General features: G+C 39.4%; 1 protein-coding gene across 5 annotated transcripts in view; it reads right to left on the bottom strand.

Moving 5' to 3' along the window:
- Window positions 1–18,763, bottom strand: part of LOC140202653 (ELKS/Rab6-interacting/CAST family member 1-like) — a 754,922-nt gene that overhangs the window by 176,945 nt on the left and 559,214 nt on the right. Inside the window, exon 18 of one of the 5 annotated variants that reach the window (XM_072267764.1) lies at window positions 6,820–6,878. The exons of the other annotated variants lie outside the window; for them this stretch is intronic. Coding sequence (XP_072123865.1) covers window positions 6,843–6,878 — 36 coding nt within the window. The 3' untranslated portion in view covers window positions 6,820–6,842. Of the gene's footprint in view, window positions 1–6,819; window positions 6,879–18,763 lie in introns of those variants that run through there. 5 annotated transcript variants of the gene reach the window in all.

The following is an 18,763-nucleotide window of genomic DNA, read 5'->3' on the forward strand; positions in this document are numbered from 1 at the left end:
AAGTTGTAGATACATTTCTAAACAAAAAGACATGGAACTGCATGAGGAGAAATGAGAAACAGGGATATGAATTCGGACAGAACACCATATGCCTGCTCCAATTTTTCTTTGCTTCTGCATAACATCTACTTCAAAAATAATAAATTTACTTAAGACATTATTAAGTTATGGAAATTAATCTCTTAAGGTTGTGTAAAATAAAGAAACAAAACACTTAAATGCAGGTCTACCCCCAATGGCTGTACCGCAAAGTTCAAAGTACATTTATTATCAAAGTATACATTATACAACCTCGAGATTCGTCTCAGCCACGGAACAAAGAAACCCAAAAGAACCCATATATTAAAAAGACTGTCAAACACCCAATGTGCAGAGAACAAAAACACATCATGCCCATCAAAAAAGAACCCATTAAGGAACTGTATATGGTTCCTTAAGGTTATCATAGCTGGGGGGAGTAGTGGAGATCAGCTCTAATTACTTATTAAACACTCCCAGTGGTGTGCCTCAAATAGCCTTTGACAACCAAGTCCAGTTCCTGGACTTCACATGTGGCTTAGCTACTAAGTCCAGCAGAACCACTTTTACTGACAGGAGAAGGTGCAAAGGTGGGTTACTGGTGCCTTAAAACCAGTCGCTTCGGACAACTGGGGCAGCTCATTTAGAATGAAAACTCTGATCTCAAACCTCCACTGCCTTGCAGCTATACCCACCCAGGGTAAAGCCCCAGGAAAAATCCAAAGCTGGAGTCCTTAAGGCAGTCCTACATTGAGTACAACAGTGACTGGCAACTTCTGCAACGCCCCTGATGCCAAACTGTATCGGTCTCTGCCGTTCATTTGGATTCATCAGCTGTGTGGAGAGTGGGAGCTTGCTGCACGGACAACAGCTTGCTCTCCACATTGTACTGCTCTGGCTTGCAGACTGGGTTGCTTAGACAGTTAGGACGTAACATCCATCCATGGTTGACCCTGATCAATGGAGAGCTTGCATCTGCATATGCCAACCATATGTTATCTGTAACTTGCAGGTCAACTATCAAGCTCCAGACTAGTCTTGTCAAATGTCTCAAGTGGATTTATCAGTATGCAGGTTTTAAAATCTCAAGAGCAGGATGAAAATATCAGACATCAACTGGATGAGTGACAGAGGCCTTTGTCATCTTTCCCCTTCACAATGCTGGCTAAATGTGGTACTTTGTCAGCCTGATAATCCATAAATAAACTCACTCTCTGTAGAGTTCATGCCAAGGTTAAAGTTCGCCATATGAGAATTCACAGTGTCTCAAGAAATCATTTGGAATGCCTAGTGCAGAACTATTTTTGTGCTTGATGGGCAGTGACTTCACTTCAATCTCACTTAAAGGACTCCAAATCTTAATATAGGAAAATACACCAGTTAATGAAAACAAATGCAAAATACTTTCTGTTATGCAGCTGCCCACTGTTAATCTCCAGTATAGAATCCTCATGTGCAACATGTCTTAAAGTACACCTTCATTGTAACTTATTCATAAAAACAACGTTCAGTCCCGATGACGGTTCTCAATTCGAAATGTTGACTGTCCAGTTCCCTCCATAGAATCTGCCTGATCCACCTCCAGCATTTTGTGTTGTTTTTAGACTACATCTTTATTTTTACTAACACGTTTCAATGTTTCAACTGACAAACTTCATTGTAACTTATTCTTTTAAGGAGAACATTGTCTTTAGCTGGCATGCTTTTTAATGCTGCAATCTTGCACAAAATGAACGATACATTAATCTAAAAATAATTTTTGTGTTTTGACATAAATTATTATTGGGGGGGGGTTTGGGAAACTGGATAAAATATGCCTCAGAGAACATGTTACACTAATCAAAATGAACATCAAATTTAATTTATATTTACTGTGGGAAGACAGCAGCAAAAGTATTTTACGGACAGCTGGAACGGATATCATGGCCTGCACGTACATACTGCTGAAAGGAAGAGCAGAGATTCTGCATTACCAGCTACAAGTCTAACATTTCTGAACAGGTGTGTACTCAAAGTTTAACACATTGATGAACAGTACTGAAGTGAAGAGACTTATAGAATAAGTGTACACATTGGTACTTAGAGCTAAGTGGAGTTTGACTACACAGAAGTGGAATCTCAGTACATCCTCACCACATTCTACATAGGTTGTATTGAGAGCATCCTGAGCAGCTGCATCACTGCCTGGTTTGGAAATTGCACCATCTCGGATCGCAAGACCCTGCAGCAGATAGTAAGGTCAGCTGAGAAGATCATCGGGGTCTCTCTTCCCGCCATTACAGACATTTACACCACACGCTGCATCCGCAAAGCAAACAGCATTATGAAGGACCCCACACACCCCTCATACAAACTCTTCTCCCTCCTGCCATTTGGCAAAAGGCATCGAAGCATTTGGGCTCTCACGACCAGACTATGTAACAGTTTCTTCCCCCAAGCCATCAGACTCCTCGATACCCAGAGCCTGGACTGGCACCAACCTACAGCCCTCTACTGGTGCCTATTGTCTATTATTTATTGTAATGCCTGCACTGTTTTGTGCACTTTATGCAGTCCTGGGTAGGTCTGTAGTCTAGTGTAGTTTTTGTGTTGTTTTACATAGTTCAGTGTAGTTTTTGTATTGTTTCATGTAGCACCATGGTCCTGAAAAACATTGTCTTGTTTTTACTGCGTACTGTACCAGCAATTATGGTCGAAATGACAGTAAAAAGTGACTTGACTTGACTTGACAGTACAAAGAAAATATTTTAAAAAACAGTCCAAGGTTGTCAGCAGGGTTGAAAATCTGACTGAATTCAGGATGTGTCACCATTACTGACTCACTTGGATGGATTTGACAATGATAAAACAATACAAAGAAAGATGAAAATCTTACTGACGAATGAGCATGTGACACCTAAAAATGAACGCAAAAGTACTGCGCTCTGCATTAATGGTTTTTAATGAATTTCAACTTTTTACAGATTTTGCACATCAATTTTAAACAAGAGTGTCTATTGATAAAATTGTATCAGGTAAGCATTGGGAAATGGATTGAGGTATGCATCTGGGCTCACAGCAAATGCTCTATTGTACTCAGGAAACAGTCCATTTAAGAAGCAAAGGAAACTACAGCAACTTCTCCCAATAAAAGCTAGGTAATTTCTACAGAAAAATGCATGGAATTATATACAGATATTTTGTAAAATATCACTTTCATTCACCTTTAACAATATAGGTAAAGGGTTGATTCACAGAAGACACATCCATCCATCATCTTTATACCACTTAGCAAAAGCACCATTAAAAAATAACTTTTCTGAATTTCAGTGTTAAAAAAGAAATCAAGTCAATCTTTTATTTTGAAATATTGTCTCCTGTTGTTTAAACAAGAGAGATCATTTTATAGATAAATTGGCTTTAATCAAATTAATTCACAAAGTACACTCCAGAAGAGAAAAAAGTGAGTTGAATATAACTTCTCTCTATCTAGTTTCTTAGCCTGAACACTTGAACCCAATGTCTGTATGCCTACGTAATCAATAGTTCTGAGAAGTAATATTAGCATTAATATAGAAAACACAACAGATACAGGCGAACTTGTATCGAAGACCAGACAGCCTAAATTTAATGTGAGGAGTAATAAGTTTAGAGCAGACTAGACAACAGGGTGACCCGTTGGGGCACCCTTTTGAGAGAAGGGTAGTGCAGTCTGATGTGACCAGAATGAACATTAAATTTTCCTGAATGCTATTGCTATCTCTTTGATTTGGAAATTAAAGTAGAAAAACTCAGCTTATTAAAGAAGAAAGATGCATAGCAAGACAAATATGAGACTAGAATGAACATCAAACATCCATGAAGTAAATTTGAAGGAATCGGGCTTGCTGGGTCGGGTCTGGAATTAAATGTCCGATGTAATGATGGATTTGGCCTTGAATAATCACAGAAGGATTCCATCGATTCCTAGTTGGAATGACTTCTTTGGCACCAAAGGATGTCATTTGGAAGAGGCAATTGTATTGTCTGATGTTCTTCCTGAACTCGTTTGCAACAGGTTCATCACTGCTGCACAAATTGAGGAGTTCATTAGGTAGAGGCTGCAAGTTGCCTATCCTGACCTTTCCCTTCATACAGCAGAAATGTGCGGTTTCTCCAGTGAATAGGAAGGCACGACAGTGAGGGCATACTCTGGTCATCCAACCAACATCAGCAGAAATGTGACGGCATGCGGGTCGTGCATTTTGCCTTGCTCTTTCTTTGTCGAGGTATTGTCGTCGAAAGTGGCCATTGTCGTCTTCGGCAACTCTCGCAATAATTACTTTGTGCCGCATATTCTCGAGTGAATCTTTCCTTTTCTCCTCGGTCTCCTCCTCTCTCCTCCTTCTCTGCCTGTTTTTGTCATTCTGGAGACACGCAGCCCTTTCATCCTTAGTCTCTTCATCGCTTCTACCATTTGTTCTTTCTCTCTGATCCTGGACTCGTGCGGCCCTGGGCTGATCGGATTCTTGTTCTCTCCTCCGTCTGTGCCTATTGTTGTCATTTTGGAGACGTGCATGCCTGTCCTCTGTCTCGTCTTCTCTCATCTTTTTTGTCCTGACTCTTTGATCCTGGAGTGGTGCGGCCCTGGCCTCATCCGATTGCTGTTCTCTCCCTCACCTTGCCGCTTCCCGACGACGTTTGGCATCATCTCTTGTCCATAATGTCCCCCTTCTCTTTCCACGCGGCATAATTAGGCTATCCATATATTTTTACCCTAATGCTTGATAGAAGATAGGAAGCAGTAACACCAAAGCCTCTAAGCTGCTGAGGTTGGCCGTGCGCATGTGTCGTGGTGTGGCATCGCCGTCTCCATGGAAGGTGGAGCCGGCTCTACGAGCATTGCGAGGCGCTGCTGAGGCTGACCGTGCGCATGCGTCGGGCTGCGGCGTCGTGGTCTCCATGGAAGGTGGAAGCGGCTCTACGAGCATTGCGAGGCGCTGCTGAGGCTGACCGTGCGCATGCGTCGTGGTCTCCATGGAAGGTGGAAGCGGCTCTGCGAGCATCGTGAGGTACTGCTGAAGCTGACCGTGCGCATGCGTCGGGCTGTGGCGTCGTAGTCTCCATGGAAGGTGGAGCCGGCTCTACGAGCATTGCGAGGCGCTGCTGAGGCTGACCGTGCGCATGCGTCGGGCTGCGGCGTCGTGGTCTCCATGGAAGGTGGAAGCGGCTCTGCGAGCATCGTGAGGTACTGCTGAGGCTGACCGTGCGCATGCGTCGTGGTCTCCATGGAAGGTGGAAGCGGCTCTGCGAGCATCGTGAGGTACTGCTGAAGCTGACCGTGCGCATGCGTCGGGCTGTGGCGTCGTGGTCTCCATGGAAGGTGGAGCCGGCTCTACGAGCATTGCGAGGCGCTGCTGAGGCTGACCGTACGCATGCGTCGGGCTGCGGCGTCGTGGTCTCCATGGAAGGTGGAAGCGGCTCTGCGAGCATCGTGAGGTACTGCTGAGGCTGGCCGTGCGCATGCGTCGGGCTGCGGCGTCCCGATTTCCATGATGGCCGACCGGGTCTCGGGTGAAAGTTGATTTTTGGCGAATGAACAATTTTATACGAATAAATAACCCTGAACTTTGCCTGCATTCTGTAAGTTAGCACATTTTAATTCGATTTAGCCAAAAAAGTGCCGCTGTAATGCACCGTTTGCGCTAATTGGAGGTCACAAACAGACAAACATAGACATAGCATGAGAGTTTTAGTCGTATATAGATTGCAGGAACAATTTTTTCATCCAGTTGCAACCTGGGATGCACTGCCCTAGAATGTTGGAGGAAGGCACTTTTGCAACATTTACAGTCAGTAGCATCTGGATGAGCTAATGTATAATATAGGCTACAAGCCACATTGTAGTATGGAATGCTATCAAAAGTTAAGATATGTTGGGTTAAAGGGCCAATAACTCTGCTTGATCACCATTACACTGGGAATAATCATTTAGCTCCTCAAGTCTGATACACCCGCAATGATTTCATGGTTAAACCTATAAATTAACTCTTTGTATTCTTAAAAATTTGAAAATCAATTAATATTTAATGATTTATAATAATTTAATTTAATAATTTAATAATTTAATGAATATGCAAATTAAGTTGCCTAATTACACCTCATAAATTAGCTCCTGGATTCCAATTCTGTGGTACACTCATCACTTGGCCAATATACTATTTCTACAGGCTGGTGACCAGAATGCTTCCTGATCTAGTTTAAAGGGGGTTTCTGTAGCTGTGTCACAGTATTTATCATTTTTAAAAATTCTTTCAGATGTAAAAATCAATAGTTCATTGGCCTGTTTTAAGTATTTTTTTGCCATGGCAATTCTCCGCACAAAGAACAAGGAAGTTGCTGCACTTCCACTGGTTGTAGCTTTTACCAGTTTAAAAATATTCTTTTCTATCTTTTAATGGTTCAAAGTGGAGAACGTCATCTGTAGTTACATTAAAGTCATTTTGCTTAATCTATTAATGACTTTGGGGTGTTATGACTTTGTTATGGAACTTAGGTATAGAATTAATTGCATTTTTTTTTCCACCATCAGGTCCCATGACAGAGTTTTGATCACGTTGACTGCAGAATTTTAATACCATGTATTAGATCTCCACATACCTGGGAGTACTAGAGTTCACCACATTAATCAATGTGTGATGAGAAAGTCTAAAAACCAAAAATAAATCTAGCAATCCCATGCACAAAAGTAACTTTCCTTTAAAAATTGTGCTGACTTCCACGTATTCTTTTTCATTTAGAGAGAAGGGATGAATCGTTTCTCCAGACAGCTTGCCTGTTTGCTCTTGCCATCAGCTTTTGTCCTCTTATCCTCTGTCCAACTCTTTATGACTCTCCTTTCTCTGGAGGATGAGAGGCAAGCAAGGCAAACCTATTTACTCCTCATTCCTAGGGATCATACACTAGCATTACGTAGGCAAGACCAGTTGTTCTGCACAATGCTTCAAATGAATGTTAAACTGGAAGCGACATTGTGGCTAATAGCAGAGAAATTGTTGAATGCAGGGGTGATTTGTGACAAATGTCTGGGTGAATTTTTGGCAGCAAATAAATGGTTGCAATCACATTCAGTCTCTAGGAAAAATAATAATTTTCATTAAACACTTAATATCTAAGCATATCAATCAAAGTAGACCATTTTGTAGTAGCTACCAGACTCATTAATTCATGAGGACAATAATTTACTGCAACAGGTAGAACATGGAAACAGAGTGGTCTCAATGACACAATATTTCTGAATCAGTTCTTGTAATGATTAACAGATGAATCCATTCACTGAGATTCTACTTCTCTGCAGGTGTTTAAAATAAATGATAGACCAATGTTTTTCAGAAGGTAACTAGAGTCCATGAAGTTAAGGAGTAAGAAAAAGAAGTCAAGTTCTTCACTTGTACGCCTTTTTGCTTATGTCTGTCCAAAGATATTGGCTGCACAGCATGTATATGTTGATGCCTGTGCAAAGTTTTCAGCAATTCAAAACAACATTTATGAAATGTGCCATAGCTATTTTACAAGGCATCAAACAAACATCTGCTACGGCTATGAACTAACAAATAAATATGCTCTGACATACTATCTGGTTCCTATTTTGATTCTACTAGAACAAACAGTGCACATTAAAAAAGCACAATAAGTTTCTTCATTGTGTATTGAATTGGTATTGCATAAATTTTGCAAAATAAAGATAGCGTACCTTTCACTTTGGAACTTTTTAAACTTTATGGAATGAACTCTGAATTCAAATGTTACTTAAAGAGTCACAATCAGGACTCCACCAGCCTCCGGGTCCAACATATAATTCTCCGTAACTTCCGCCACCTCCAACGGGACCCCACCACCAAGCACATCTTTCCCTCCCCCCCCCTTTCTGCTTTCTGCAGGGATTGCACCCTATGCAACTCCCTTGTCCATTCGTCCCCACCATCCCTCCCCACCGATATCCCTCCAGGCACTTATCCTTGTAAGCAGAACAAGTGCTACACACGCCCTTACACTTCCTCCCTCACCACCATTCAGGGCCCCAGACAGTCTTTCCAGGTGAGGCAACACTTCGCCTGTGAGTCGGCTGGTGTGATGTACTGCGTCCGGTGCTCCCGGTGCGGCCTATATATTGGCGAGACCCGACGCAGACTGGGAGATTGTTTCGCTGAACACCTACACTCAGTCCGCCAGAGAAAGCAGGATCTCCCAGTGGTGACACATTTTAATTCCACGTCCCATTCCCATTCTGATTTGTCCATCCATGGCCTCCTCTACTGTCAAGATGAAGCCACACTCAGGTTGCAGGCACAACACCTTATATTCCGTCTGAACATGAACATTGACTTCTCTAACTTCCGTTAATGCCCCTCCTCCCCTTCTTACCCAATCCCTTATTTATTTATTATTCCCCCCTTCTTTCTCTCTCTTTTTTTCTCCCTCTGTCCCTCTCACCCTTTCTCCCCCCCAGACCTCCCGTCCCATGATCCCCTCCCTTCTCCAGCCTTGTATCTCCTTTGCCAATCAACTTTCCAGCTCTTAGCTCCATCCCTCCCCCTCTCAAATCTCTTACTATCTCTTCTTTCAGTTAATCCTGACGAAGGGTCTCGGCCCGAAACGTCGACTGTACCTCTTCCTATAGATGCTGCCTGGCCTGCTGCATTCACCAGCAATTTTTATGTGTGTTGCTTGAAATTCCAGCATCTGCAGATTTCCTCGTGTTTGCGCCACAATAATAAATATCATTCTTTTAAGGCGGCAGTTGTTATGATCGAATGTATTGTTTTAATCTTTGTACTTGAACTACTCCTTAAATTCGAATGACTGGAACCAAATTTTAATTAATCCCAACTCAATTGTTGGGCCAAATAACAAATTAAGTAACTTTGCATGGAAGGTAGGGTTTTAAGAATGTCCAAATTTCCATAGAGATGATTTGTTTTTAACAGCTTTCATTAAACAAAAATTTTGTCTTGCTGTTCTTTGTCTATTTGTTTCATGATTCAAGGCAATAATTATAATGAAATGAAAATCAAGTAGGCTTTAAAAGAAGCAGGTCATTCATTTTACCAAATTAATATCTTGGATAAAGCCAAAATACTGTAATATTTTAAACAAAAGCAATAGAAAATGGCGACTTGGTTAAAATCTCATCATGCTGCCAACTACCAGTTCTTAAAGTAAGAATAAAGAAATTTAACTTAAGTGAAAAAAAATCACTTCTTTTCACAGCACTGAGTCACTAAAATTTTCTGGTAATGAACGCAAGTTTGAATTAAAACAATTTTTCATTTGAATAAAATTTGATCAGCTCTTCAAGAATTTGTTGACTGCTACAAATGCTGAATAAATATCCCATTGAATGTAGCAACTAACAAAATTTTCATAAAAAATGAAAGCAATCACATGCAATGCTTGCGACTTTATGCTTACTAGTTGTGAATTTCCTCATAGCTATTTTCATTCTACTACAGTACCTATGCAGAAACAAGCCAAAATTACCAGCACTCTAGTTTGTGTAAAGTAGTTTCATTTTACAACAACCTTGTAGTTAGAATCAGAATTCTATTTTGTCCATTCCAGGAGTCTGCGTAAAAATAAATTTCCCTACACATCTCTTTTAAACTTTCCCCCTCTTATCTCAAATGCATGTCATCTAGTATTTTGCATTTCAAAGTTTGAAGTTCAAAGTAAATTTATTATCAAAGTACATATACACCACCATTTATAACCCTAAAATTAGTTTTCTTGTGGGCATACTCAGTAAAGCCAATAGCCATAATAGAATCAATTAAAGACCACACCCAGCAGGGCTACTACCAGTGTGCAAAAGACAACAAACTGGGCAAATGAAAAAGAAAGTGTGAAGTAATAATAATAAATCACTAAACAATAAATATCCAGAACACTAGATGAAGAGTCCTTAAAGGTGAGTCCATAGGTTGTAGGGACATTTTCGTGATGGGGAAAGTGCAGTTATCCCTTCTGGTAAATGCTCCTGAACCTGGTCTCTCCTTTGCCTCTGACACTCCAGAGAAAACAATATGTGCTTGTCCAAACTCTCTTTATAGCTCATACCCTATTCAGGCAACACCCTGCTAAGCCACTTTTTTCCAAAATCTCGACTCCTTTCCTGTAACAGGGCAACCTGAATTGCACATATCCAACCTAACCAAAGTTTTATATAGCTGGAACATGACTTTATGACTCTTATAGTCAATGCCCCAACCAATCAAAGATGAACTTTATTCACCATATATATTTACATATACAGTGGATTTCAGTTAATTGAGACACATTTTGGCCCAATTAAACATTTGTCCCATTAGCGGAGGCTTCATGGAAATACTGTAGTTAAAAAGGTCTAAGAAAGTCAAACTGAGGGACAAATTCTGTATTTAACACTGCCAATGCTACTACAATACTATAAAACTGTGTACTGTATTAGTTCCTAATACTTATTGATAGAAGAATTTATCCAGTGAATCTGGTCCTTTTGACTGAAAGTAAATGAACAAAATCAGCACACCTAGTGCAAATATTGGACTGCCTTCATACAATGCTGCATCCTCCAAATCTTCATTTTAATTGTAACATTCTATATGATCATTGACACTTTCAAATTTTTCATTGTTGCTAACTTGAAGTAGTGAAATTGTTTCATTTTCACACTTGCTGTTTCTAGTATCTCCGAGCCTGAATGATTGAAACCACACTGAGCAAAACAGTTCAGAATTGTCTTACTGCTTGTTTCTCATCAACTATAAGTGACAAAAATCAATGCTTTTTGAAAACAAACACATGCAATCGATGCTATTTAAAAACTGTTTGCTCAAAGCACCGTGTAGAGTCTCATGGGTGTGCAAGGTGACTGACACTAGTTAGAAAAAGTTCGGTACAGTTTTCTACCCCAATTAAGCAGCATAGTGTGATTCTTGGCTATTTTCTTGATTAGTTTTGGTTCTTTAAGAGTTGTCCCAAATAAGTGGTGGTCCCAATTAACAGATGGCACAATTGACCGGAACCACTGTATTAGGAAACCGCAGTGATTTGTTGGTGCTGCATGCAAAGAGACACTATTCAACAATTAGATCAAAATAAAATTAGAAGTACAGATATGGAATAAAATGTGCATAAATAATACATAATTAAAACAAGCATGCCAGATGTCCTCTTTACCATTCTATCAACTTGCAGAACCACATACAATGAGCACATGGACTTGAACCCCAAGATCCCTCTATACATGAGTGTTTTTAAGGGTTCTGGTATTAACTCCATACTTTTCCCTTATATTTGACCTGCTAAAGTGCAACACTTCTCACTTGTCTGGAGAGTGCTGCAAATTACATGCAAGAAAATCCTAAATGCCTTCTGATATATTCATGGAATCTTCCCTAAGGATTAATTTTTACAGCCTTATAGGATGCATAATTTAAAATTAATTACTTTGCTTCCAGCTGCAGCCTGGTTCTATTTACAAATCCTTCTATCACCATGTTGTGAAAGCAATACCGGCTGGTCACCGCATGGGCCGATGTTGCAGCCACCAGTAAAGGAACACAGATAAGAAAGAACTCTAGGCTGCCTTACTGTATGGATTTCTTATTTTAAAATGAAATATGGTATTAGACAATTTATATAAAATGTTAAAAACTATTTTCCGTAACTTCTGTAAAACTGTCAAAAAGTTGATCATTGTAGATTCCTATGACCATATTAATTAGCAACTACTTGGACTGTTGGCACATCATTCAAATAGTGTATTTTCCTGGTCTCTCACCAGGCAGGACTACAATGCATATTTTGTGGTTGTTTCAATTAAATAATCTGACCATTCAAATTGCAGTAAAGACTACCATTCTACCTTTTATCAGCTATAACACAGCGCTGCCTTGAGCACCTTCCTGCGCAATAGTTGTTAATCAACTGTATGCAATCTCCACTGCACACAGCCGACTTCAATCAATTTCTGGACCAAGTCCCCTTTGCCCTCAAACATGATGTCAAAACAGTGAAAGAGATTTTAAGGATGTCCTCAACTCATCATTTCTACTCAATATATCTCATATTTCCACTAACGTGGCATATTTAACTCATTATTGCTGAGCAGATATTACTGATCTGACTAGGATAGGTTGATGGGCAGTGTAACCATTAATTCTACAGCAGAATAATAAAAAGTGAGTGGTAATAAAAATTAGCATTTTATGAGTGGTGTCTGTATTTATCTAAAGAAGAGTGCCCAAAGGAACAGTAGATGCAATAGGTCAGTTCACATAAACCTACTCAAATTCTTTCAGGAGTTAATTATTAGCTGATGAAGGCCATGCAATGTACACAATTTATGAAAGTTTTGAATTTTGAAAGGCATTTAAAAGTTGGAGATTGTAAATTGCTACCGTCTGTCAAAATATTGGATAATCAAGCTACATTTAAGTAAAACCATAGCTACTCTTCAGATCAATGCAGTGCAACTGTTGAAGAGTAACATGAATTTTGTATCATTTTATTCCTGCAATGTCGTTCTGCTTTTAAGCTTGAAAAGAATTTCATGGAAGTTTACCTTGAGAGTTTTCATATTCCATGTGAAATTAAATAATTCATGCCTCAATTGTCCAACTTTACACAAGTTACAGGGACTTACTTATGGCTCATAAGGTTATTTGATCCCTCAGGTTCTTGTGGGCTCTCAGTGCATAAATCCCATTAGTCTCGTACTTCTCTTATTTCATCATCCCTGTATCTCATTTTTTCTCTCACATGCTCATTAACTTCCCTTTTATCATTTTGCAATCACCTTCAATAGGTAATAATTTTCGGTAGCCAAGTATATTCCAAGCAGATAGAACAACATAGAATGAGGCCATTCACACGGCAAGTCCATGCTGGCTCACAAAACAATCCCATTACCCCATTAATTTTCCATGAAATTTATTCTCCACACCATCAGCTGCCCACAGATTATAATACCTGCTTACAGTAGGAACAATTTACAGTAACCAACAAACCTACCAATCTACATGTTTTTGAGACGTAAAGAAATACACACGGAGAACGCGTAAACCCCACATTCAAAACACTTGAGGTTACGATTTAAACTGAATCCCTGGAGCCTTGAGGTAGTTGATTGGAAGAGGTAGACTCCAAATGCCTAAAACACCTTCCATCTTGTCTTCAATAATGAAAGATTCAACAAGACGTTTTCACTTAGTGATGGTCTAGATTGGCAATTATGTAATGAAGTCCATTTACTGTATGTGGAATTTACAGACAAGCCACAAACTGTTGAACTAAGGTAGCTACATCCAACTCGCAGATGTAAATCTCACTGCCTGTTAGAAATCTTACACCTGATTTATACTTTTCCTTTTGGCATTCTTTACAATAAGTAATATGCATTGTACTTTTTTTCTGAATGAGTTATCCTTAAAAATACAGTTGATGTCCAGCAACTATGTTCATACCTAACATTTTTTGGAGATTCTATGCATCAGTAAAGAAGAATACTATATTGATATTTCAGCTTTTATTTAAAGTAGTAAATTGCTAAACAAAACAGGAATGTTATTGAACATTATGTTAAAATTATAAAATGTTCATCCTTTCAAAATACAGTTGCAAACTATTAAAAATATCCTACTATATGTTTTAACACACTAAATACTGGAATATAAATATACAAGTCATATAGAGATTTCACATTTGGAACACAACTACACCTAGATTATTCGCTGGGAATTATTGCTTCTATACTTTTCATCTGCAATTAAAATTTAAAGGAGAAAATATGTACCACACAAATGAAAATCCCATGTTCAAATCTATTCTATGCTACTAAAAGTGTACAGAAAGACTAACAACAGTTCCAAACTGTAGATCGATATTATTTAGAAAAAGAGGTTTAAAGTGAACAGCCCATAAATCAAATTATGGTTACAACACAGAAAAAGGACATTCAGCCTAACAACTTGCCAGTTTCATGTAGAAGTAATCCAGCCAGCCCTATTCTCTAGCCCTCTTCCCATAACCCTGCACATTTTTCAGATGTTTAGCCAGCTCTCCTTTGAAAGCAGCAATTGACTCTGCATCCACTGTTACCAAGGCAACATATTGGAAACCTTAACCATAAATGTTTCACATGTCACCTTTAAGTCTTGCCAACTACGATATTCCCTAGTTTCTCTGTCTATATAACCAAGATTGTAAATACTTCTATCACATTTCGTCATACCGCAACTCCTCCTATCTATTATATACCTCATACCTGAATTCTGAGTAAAAAAATAAATTGTATAAAAATTACTCTTGGTAAGAGGAGCAGATGTTTACTTCTCATCAAACCAACAAACATTGACCAGGACAGATAAATGGAAGTCAAGAATGAGCATACTTCAATAATTTACCAAGCAAAAGAATAAAGGTTAAAAAAACGGTAATTCAAACTACAATCTATGCCATAGTAAGAGAGACTTCTATTGGTCAAACTACCTTTTCTCAACTCGGACACCACATCTATTCTACAATTGGACAGACAGTTTGAGGATAGGTTCATTAGGTGGGACAATGGAGAAGATACCCTGAAAGTTCTGCATATTCTGTCATCTACCATGTTAGAAGAATAGTGAGATCCAGAGGAGGAAGAGAGATAATGAACCACAGTCAGGGAATGTTGTTTGCAATATGGACTGAGCCAGCTTCAGTAAATTTGGAATAATTTTCATTGGAGATTTGAAACAAAGGGAATCATTTGTAATATAAATGTACTGATAATCTTGCAAATGCAAAGAAACGTAGTCAGGTTACACTTTGTAATTTGTTATTTAAATCCTTCTTAGCACTTGAGGAGTTCACATTATATAATTGTTTAGGAAATAATATTACATAGATCAGTGCATTTATTGAACATTTGCAGATTTGCTTATGATGCACTCATTGCAAAGCTGATTTTACCAGGATTTAATTGTGTAAGCTTTCCTTAATAAAGTGGAAGTAGGCTAACAACTTATACTTTGCCTCTGTAGAGACTGTTAGTTGCTGTTGTGCACTGATTACTTTATAGAATGCATATTTTTGAAGAAATTAGAGCAGAGGCGGACATTCCATGCATAGATGGATCATACTGGCAGAGTTAAAATGTAGATCCCCTATAATCCAATTGTCATAAGCTTCACAAACATTCCTTTGAAGCACTGCATTCCTAAACTCCAGTGAGACAAAATCTGACACCTGATTCAAAAGGCGAATGGACATGTTGGAATCATTGTGAATGGTGGGAATGGACAAATATTTTAATAACATACTGTATCCACTTTCAAGTATTTATCTCAAGCACTTTTTTCCTAAAGCAACCTTCCTGTGGGTTTGATTCATCTGACTAAAGATATATACTTACTATCTGCAAGACAGTAAATTGCTACTATTCTATCCTCTGAGAAAAATACCTATTAAGGTATAAAACCAGAAAATGCTGGAAACACTCAGCAGATTAGGCAGCATCTATGGAAAGAGAAGTAGAATTAACACTCAAGGTGAAAGACTTTTCATCAGTACTGGAAACATGAGGAAAGAAGGAAGCAAGGGACGGAAACAATAAGGGAAACCCCTAGGCCAGACCAAGGGCAGGGTTGCCAAGGTAATCATGCTATTTACATCTAATAGATTAGTTAGGGCCATTAGGGAGAAACAAAAAAAAAACATACGTTTCTTTACAATGTAACTAACCTTCCAATTCAGTCCATGGCCTCCTCTTCTATCACGAGATCACTCTCAGTTTGGAGGAGCAACATCTCATATTCTAACTGGGTAGTCTCCAACTTGATAGCATGAATATTGATTTCTCTAACTTTGGTCATTCCAAACCCCCAAACCCACTTCCATCACTCATTCTGATTTCCCTCTCATCCCTTTAATTCTCCTCACCTGCCGATCACGTCCCCTGGCTCCCCCTGTCCTTTCTTCAATGGTCCATTATCCTGTTCCATTAGAATCCTTTTTCATTATCCCTATACTTCTTCCACTTCTTACTTAATTCCCCAACCCAGCACCTTCCCCTCACCAAGTCTCACCTATTACCTGCCAACTTGTACACATTCCCCTCTCTGACCTTCATATTCCGGCTTCTGCTTCCTTCTCGCATGAATATTGATTTCTCTAACTTACAGTAATTTCTTCTTCTCTCTTTTCCTATTCCCCATTGTGGCTCCCTTCTTACCCCATCTCTTCTATTCACCTGCCCATCACATCCCTGTAGTGTCCCTCCTCCTTCCATTTCTCCCATATCCACTGTTCTCTCTCATCAGGTTCCTTCTTCAGTTCTTTATCTCTTCCATCTGTTGCCTCCTAGCTTTGCGCTTCATCCCCCACTCCCCACACACCCACTTTCTCCATCACCTGGTTTCATCTATCACCTGCCAGCTTGTACTCCTTCTCCACCCCCCAACTTCTTATTCTGTCTTCCTTCTACTTCCTTTCCAGACCTGATGAAGACTCTTGGCCCAAAATATCAACTATTCGTTCCTCCTGAATGGCTGAGTTCCTCCAGCATTTTGTGTATGTTTAATTGGGTTCTTTTGTGTTTCTTGTGTTGTGGTTACCTGTGAGCAAGCAAATTTCAAGGTTGTATAATTTATACATTCTTTGATAATAAATGAATCTTGAATGATGCTCTGGATTTCCAGCATCTGAAGAATCTCCTGTATTTATCTTTACAAATGCTGATGGCCTCAGGTTTTACAAAACACCAGGTTGCATGCTTTGATTATGGTATTTGGGAGAACATGTACTCTCTTTAGTAATCCAGCAAAAGGTGCATTATGTGTGGGAGGTTGATTTTCGAGTAGATTATAATAGCTCCAATAATTACAACAGATGAATCTTTTTAAGGACATAGATTCTCAGTTAATAATGTTCTCTTCCTTCAGCAACTTTACTACCAGAATAGTTAATGGATTGACTGTTAATCATTGTCTCCTCTCGCCAGTGCAAATGAATTAAACCCAACTAAACATACACAAATGCTGGAGGAATTCAGCCGTTCGGGCAGCATCTATGGAGAGGACTGAACAGTTAAACCATAACTGTAAACCTAGAATATTAAATAAAATAGGCTGCAAGATACCTAGCATCTTGAGAGCCATGCACACATTATCAAAACAGAAAAAGAGTACAAAAACAGTGGTAATCTAATCAAATGAATCATTGGACACTGTACCCAATAATCTACCAAAGCAGATGAATTCAGATTCAACATTAGTTCATTTGATTTTGTGGCTATTCAAAGAGAAGTGTTAAACAATCACAACAAAGCATTTAACATAGTCTAAGTACAATTAAGCTTTTAGAATTTGAGATAAGTTTAGAATCTGTATTTACATTCCAACACGTGCAGACTTTGTCATTAGCAGCTGCAACAGGGCATAGACTGGTGCTAAATCAGGAAGCTCATTCATTTGAATGATGAAGGATGGTCTTTCAGGCCAAGACAATATATGAGATAATATCATATGAAAATAATTGTTTATATATTGTTAATTGTTTAAGTGTTTTACATAATTTGCTTTTTGTAACTTTAAAGATTTCTAAAGTTTCAACTTTTTCTTGTTTTCTAAGAATTCAAACAATCCAAGAACTCAAAAAGCTATCTAAGTAATGGTGAAGTGAGCGGAAACTGTCAAAGTTTCCTCAGCAAGTCTTTGGATGGGTCTCATTTAAGCATATATAATATCAGTCATTTGACGGAATTGGGAGTTCCTTGTGGGCAAGAGGAACGATTTCCATTGACTCCATGGGTTCATAAATCAGTGAGACTGGAGTTCAAAACCTAGTGTTTGGGGTTCTGTCTTCGGTGAGATGGGAGTTCAAGGCCTAGTGTTCAGTGATTGGTGTGTCCTGGAATTGATACCAAGGATCAAGGCCCAAGGCTTGATGGCAACAATGAGAACAGGACCTTGATGATGGATGTCACCTTTGTAAGACCTGTCCTCTAATAGGGATCCTCAATGCCGGAGAGTTGTACCCATGATGGAACTGGCTGTGTCCACAAGTCCCTAATGGCCTCTTGTACTCATGTGCATCAGAGGCCACGATGCAGTCAGTCAGAATGCTTTCCAATGGACATATGCCAGGGGTTTTGATACTGTGTCAAACTTCCTTAAACTTCACAAGCAATCTCCTTAAACACCCTTAAGAAAATACTTCATGGCTGCATCTCTGTGCTGTGCTCAGGATAGATCCTCCAAAATGTTGACACCCAGGAACTTAAAGCTGCTCACCCTTCCCACCTCATACCCTTCAAAGAGGACTGTGTTAGTTCATCTAACATCTTCTTCGGAAACCAGTTCCTTGGTTTTGCTGACACTGAGTGCAAGGTTGTTGCTACACCACCAGTCAACCAGGTGATCTATCTCATTCCTGTACATATCATCACTATCTGCGATTCTGCCAACTGTGGTGTCATTGGTGAATTTGTAAATGGTGTTAGAGCTAATTCTTATGCATTCAGTCTTAGATACAGAGCTAGCAGAGCAAGGGGCTATGCACATAGCTCTGAGATGGGAGGAGAAGGAGATGATGTTTTCGATCTGTACTAATTGTGATCTCCCAATGAAGAAGTTGAGGATCCAGTTCAGAGGGAGCTTGACAATGTTTTGAGGGGATGATGGTGTTAAACACTAAGCTGTAGTGAGTGAACAACATCCTGCTACACATATTCTGACTGTCCAGGTGACCAGCAGCAGAGTGGACAGCC

This window comes from Mobula birostris, chromosome 9 (genome assembly GCF_030028105.1).
Source record: "Mobula birostris isolate sMobBir1 chromosome 9, sMobBir1.hap1, whole genome shotgun sequence".
Classification (NCBI taxonomy): Eukaryota; Metazoa; Chordata; class Chondrichthyes; order Myliobatiformes; family Myliobatidae; genus Mobula; species Mobula birostris.